The sequence below is a fragment of the Fomitiporia mediterranea genome, assembly GCF_000271605.1.
Source record: "Fomitiporia mediterranea MF3/22 unplaced genomic scaffold FOMMEscaffold_4, whole genome shotgun sequence".
Taxonomy (NCBI): Eukaryota; Fungi; Basidiomycota; class Agaricomycetes; order Hymenochaetales; family Hymenochaetaceae; genus Fomitiporia; species Fomitiporia mediterranea.
The window spans coordinates 3708426-3714493 of record NW_006760389.1 but is presented as its reverse complement, the minus strand read 5'-3'; the positions used below and the strand labels follow the sequence as shown (position 1 = coordinate 3714493).

Sequence of the window (6068 nt, the reverse complement as noted above, 5' to 3'; positions counted from 1 at the left end):
AAACCAACCTCTAATAACAAAAAGGAGACAAACTAGTAATTACAAGAGATGGCAACCTTAGAAAAAGAGAAACAATACTTGGGACACAGATGAATCTGAAGAAGACAATAGTACATACTATATAAAAACATTATAATTAGAAGAGGAACACACTAATTGTGAGGAAGAGTATAGTAAGATGAAGGAACACAATACTATATTAAGAGATTCTATTATACAACAACTTGAAAGACAATAAGAAATACAACCACAATTCACTCAAGAAGATATAAACAATATTATGGATCCAGATAAGATACTAAGAGCTCTTATTGAACAAATAAGACAGAAATACATAATACAGTATGAAGAAGTAGAAACAGTCAACAAACTATGAGTCAGAAGAACATGAGAAATAATTATGAGTGGTTACTTTTTAAAAGCAAAAAGTGAAGAAGACAAGAACTTCTTGAGAGAAACTATCAAAAAGGGAGTCACTCCTATAGGAGGAGATAATAGACTCTAGATAGAGTAAAAAGGTATAATAGAAGAGGGTCCTGAATAAGACATTAAACTATTCCTATAATAGATCTTGAACAATAAGAATATTATAGTATTTGGGTCCTGAATATGACATTAAACTATTTGTATAATGAATCTAAGAGAAAAGAGATTGTTATAGTAAGGTAGCTCTTAATTGAGTAAGTTAAGTCCTGAATAAGACATTAAACTATTCCTACAATAGGGAAAATTGTAGCATAGTAGCTCTTAACTGAGTGAGTAATGTTCTGAACAAGACATTAAACTATTCTTATAACAAATCTGAAGTACTAGATTGTTATAACAACATGATTTGAGTAAATCAGAAAATTACTCCTAATACAAGGATAAAAAGGGTATTAGTATATTATATGTCTCCTCTACATTCACAAGGACATATAATAAGGTGCTCCATACACACCTTCTGAATAGAAGTAAAACTAAAAGGGGTAGCTAAACTGGAAACCACAAACAAGAGGGAATAACTTCCTACTAGTTAAATTTAGTCTTTAGAGTGTACTATTTTAGTCAGAGAGTCTAAATACTAGTCAAACTAGAGCTAGCTAGTGAAGAACTGGGAGGCAGAGAACACATCAGTCTATATTGTAGACTAACACTGAAAGCAGAATTATAGCAACTAAGGTAAAGGTAGAAGCCCTTTTAATAAGTTAACTAGTTACAACTGTTAAAAGGAAAACTATACTCACAAGTATGGCTCTTACTTTTCAGCCATAAAAGTAGGCTATAAAAATTAGCCAAAATGAAAGGAAAAGGCATTTATATTCACTTTAATACAGAATACAAAAGAGGCAGACTATAAAGGAAAAAGTATCTAAAGGAAAAGATACTAGTACAGGACATACAAAACAAAGGAAACAGAAAAGGGGGGAAGGACACAAATCCTACCCAAAATTAAATCCTAGCCCTATTAATTATAAAGTACGTATTTTACAATAGTAGTAATACTGTTTAAGAAAGTATTACTTAGGAGGGACTAGATGTTAGGAATTGTAAAATACAGTAACTAAGTTTGGAAAAGCTTAACTCAAGACTTGGAACTAAGTAGTTTATATACAAAACTCTATTAGTTACAAGTCTAGAGATTGTCCAGATTAACTAGGCTACCTTTGTTGTCCTGCTTAGTAAGAACTCTAGCTCAGCATTATTAACCTCTAATCATTACTAATGGGTAATCAATCCATTAGAGAGTGTTTGGATACATGATCTTGTATGATCAAACAAGATTATTCCTTCTGAAAGGAGAAGGAGATGATCTTGTATGATCATAATTTACATTTGAGATAGAGGTGGGTGTTTGGCCACCTCTATCTACATTCTTAATCTTGTTCTGTGATTACAATATGCCTGCCAAAAACAAGATACAGCTCTGAGCTGTATCTCATTTTGAGATTACACACTCTAAAGATGAGACTGTATATACTACATCAACAGTACCTCTTGTCTCACCCTCACTTGTCCACCCTAGTCATCCTCTACACATCTCTGAAGACGTTTATTTACTCTCTACACAACACACTAGTGATTAGCAAGTGTTCTCATGCCAGAAGACACTGCTTCCTAGACAGCTGATTAAGAGGCCCTTCTGATTCAGATACTGAAGAAGGCAAAGGACAATGGCCTCCAGGCTGAGAGTGGTTGGAAGCCTGTTGTCTGGTCTTTAGCTGTTAAGGCCCTTACTAGTACAGAGAGTGAGAGTGGTAGAGTTAGGAAGGAGGTGAAGTATGTTAGGTCTCAGTTTTACAGAGTATGTCTTTACAAGTTGAGCTTATTAACATATGATTTCTCATACAATCTCTACAGCTCAAAAGTGTATACTAGAAGGTGAAGAAGATTAGAGGGTCATTTGGCTTTGGTTAGGACCCAGTCCAGCATTTGGCAACTGCTCTAGCAAATGTATGAGAGACATATTTTGTAGTACACTAACTTCTTAGTCTTATCTTCTTCCTTCTTTACTAATATTTGTTCCTAGTCACACAAAAATGCTAAACTATAGTACAAGAAGAGCTTTCCTCTTTATAAGGAAATGGCAGAGCTTGTAGAAGGGATTGTAGCTGATAGAAGGAGTGCATTCCAGCCTAGCCAGAATACACAGACTTTGAGCATGCCTAGTCTACAGGCTGCCAGCTCTAGTTCTCTCACAAGTAACAAGACTTCTTCTGTCTCAGCTGTGCCAAAGAGTTTAGAAGATATCTCTGACTTTGAGTCAGACACTAGTAGAGACAACACTCAGTACACTGAGACTCTCCCTACAGTGAGTCCCTTTCACACTTAGTCTACACATTACAGACTTAGTCTACACATTACAGACTTAGTCTACACATTACAGACTATATTAACATGCTTTCTAGACTTCTAGTACTACTTCTAAGTATGTAGTATTCTTAGAGCCAGAGGTTACAGCTATAAAGAAGAGGCCTTGAACTTTAGGAGCCAACACAATAATAAGCCTCAGTGAGTCAATTGAAACAGTAGTGGACACAGTCACTTTTGCTTCTTCTACAAGGAATACAACAGCCTAAACACCTACCAAAACAACTTCCTGGATTCTAGAGACATCTCTACAATGTAGGACAGCTACTATTTGAGCAATTGAGGTGGATGAGGAATTGTCTGACAATAATATGGTAGATGTAGCAGAAATGATATGTAAGCACACTAGTATTGCTAATACTTATCTTGCTTTGCAAAATAAGGATTACTGTACTACTTATTTGCAGAAATCCCTTGCTAGGTACAAAGGCATGTAAATTAGTTTTATTTTGTAATATCTTGACTACTTTCCCTCTGAATTCAATATGTTGATCTGTTCATGAAGATGCAGATCACAGAAAACCTTTAATATGTTTCTTAGACCAGTAGTATTTATCAACAAGATTAACCAGGAAATACACTCTTTACTCTATAGTCCTCAGTTCCAGGAACACTGAACAAGAAAATCCAGTTACTCAGTATGTAAAGTGAGAACAAATTGTGTCTCAGGAAGGGATTCACAAACAGTGCCAGTCTATCTGTGTGTTTTCCTACAAACAGCCACACAATCACAACTGTATTCCTACACAGCCCAGAAAACCACTAGTGCTCTTTGTAATATATTAGAGTAGAGCACTAGCAACCTCTTTGTGACTTACAAAAACCACCCAAACTGTTGTTCAAAGCCTTGTCCAACTGTGTTTTCTTGTAATGTCCACATCTTAACAGGTGTAGGCTTGTCATTCAATACATAACACTCAATACAACAGTAGTATACATCAGTTTGAAGAGACTGTACATGAAACACTCAATAGATAACTGTTACACCTCTCTAAGATGCCTCTTGTATTACACTATCACAATCCTCTAGTCAACTACATGAGCAAGAACACAATATGACACTGCCTTCTCCTTCTGCTGTGACACATCCTCATTCACATTCGTTTCTACCCTTTCATTCTTGTCACTTGCAAATTGTTCTCACTCACATGTTACATTCCTTCACTCTTCTCCCCTCCTTCAGCATTCTTGCTTATACCCTTTCCACATGTCCTCTACAATTCAATCATGTAGGTTCTCTGCTACAGCTTGTTGTGTAGCTCCTCCTGTAGCTTGTTGTATGCTAGTCTTAGACCCTATATCCTTGTCACTTTCTTCCTACTCATGCACCTCTGTAGAATCATAAATATGTATGATGTTGTGGACTACACATAGGGCTTGTACCAGAGCTGCTTGAGTTTTGATAGAGTACTCTGGTGTAGTAGCAAAAATTCGAAACCATGCTTTGAAAACACCAAATATTCTTTCCACAACATTCCTGGCTGTAGTATGATACAGATTAAACAGTTCCTTTACATCTAAGAGTTTATAAATTTAAATTTAAATGTATTGAAGGTTTCATGAGTTAGATAAATACATACCTATTCTTTACAGCAGCCCATTCTCTCAAATGATAATGTACTCCTCTGTATAGTACAAGTACTAATGTACTGACTGGAAAGCCAGCATTACTAAGATAATACTTGCTATCTAGAACTAGGAAGCCTTGTTGCCTAGTACTGTCTAAGACTGTACTATCAGATGCACTTCCCTCCCATCCACTAAGAACATACAGAAACTTCATGTCAAATGATACAACAGCCAGAACATTCTGAGATATAAATCCCTTCCTGTTCCTGTATCTAGGCTGTTGATCAGAAAGGACAGAAGCATATATATAAGTTCCATTAAGGGCTCTAAGACAGTCCTTGAAATAAGGGTACCATTTTGGGTTTGTTTGTATTTCTACAGGAGTAGGAGCTCCCTCTCTAGGAAGCTTGATAAATGTATAGTATATACTGGGTGAATTCAACATATTAATGATCCTGTGGAAACACCTATAATAAAAAGTATGAATAAGTGTAAATAGACTGACTTAAATTACTTACTTGGAAACTGTATCTGCACTTCTTTGAAACCTTTCCTGAACCCTTCTGTTTGTGTTCCCAGTAGCAGCCATGTACAGAAAGATAGCTAACTGCTCATCAGTTTTCATATATCTTGTTTCACAAAGTCCACCCTTCTTCTCTAATATATTCAGAAGCTTGTTAAAAACATGCTTCCTCATTCTAAATGCTCTCTAGAAGCATGCTGAGTGACCATTTTGAAGTTCTGCTACCCATTCAGTACTAGAAAGTTTGGACTCATTAAGAGGCTCCTTCACATAATAATGAGCAAGAGATTGTACAGCTTTAGCAGTAGTAAGACAGTATAGTAGAGTAACAGTATTAACCAAATCCTGGTGGTTAGAGAAAGTACTCATAGTAGTGGACAACAGTATAGGAGGGATGTCTTAGAAAATGTACAGAAATTCAATTAAAATATTCATTTTATTTGGAATTTACACCAGAGTATACATTGAGATCATACAACTATTCAGTACACTCTATAATCTTGTGAAATCATACAGTTGACCTGTTTGGCACACTCTATCATTTTTTAATATTATAATCTGCACACTTTACAGATCATGATTCAGGGAAATCATGTCCCTGTGTAATCTTGTATCCAAACACCCTCTTAGTAGAGAGAGGGGACAGGAAGGAGTAGGTACTAAGTCAGTTAGGAAAAGGTAACAAAACCTAAGGACTAGGTCTTTATCTCTCTAAGGTTAAACACATACTCTAGCACAGTATTACTTAATAACCTCAACCAAAGACAAGTCATTTAGAATGCTTGTATAGAGAGGGGATCTGGAAAGAGTATAGTGTTCAGAGGAAGAAGTATAAAGGAAAAGACTAAGAGAAAACCTGAAGAAATAAAAGGAAAATAATTATACTTACTTGAGGAGAAACTATATAACTAGCTAGGAACTCTTTGTACAAAGACAAAGGACTATCAAAGCTAGTAAAGAGCTAGAGCCAATACTCTAAAGCTTTATACTTGAGGAGTACTAGTACTAGTAAAGGAAAGGGAACTAAGAGCTCTAAGGAGAGACTACAGGAAAGTAGTCTCCTTTATACACTTTACTCATATAGATGGGAAAGTAATAAAGTTATAAACATGAGGACTACATAAGG

General features: G+C 35.7%; 1 protein-coding gene across 1 annotated transcript; it reads left to right on the top strand.

Moving 5' to 3' along the window:
- Positions 1-2116: 2116 nt before the first annotated feature.
- On the top strand, positions 2117-3344 carry FOMMEDRAFT_18794 (uncharacterized protein; the record flags this gene model as incomplete). Its single annotated transcript, XM_007264892.1, has 3 exons — positions 2117-2284; positions 2534-2791; positions 3135-3344. Coding segments are annotated over 3 exons (579 nt in total), but the record flags the coding sequence as incomplete, so codon positions are not given.
- Positions 3345-6068: the final 2724 nt, after the last annotated feature.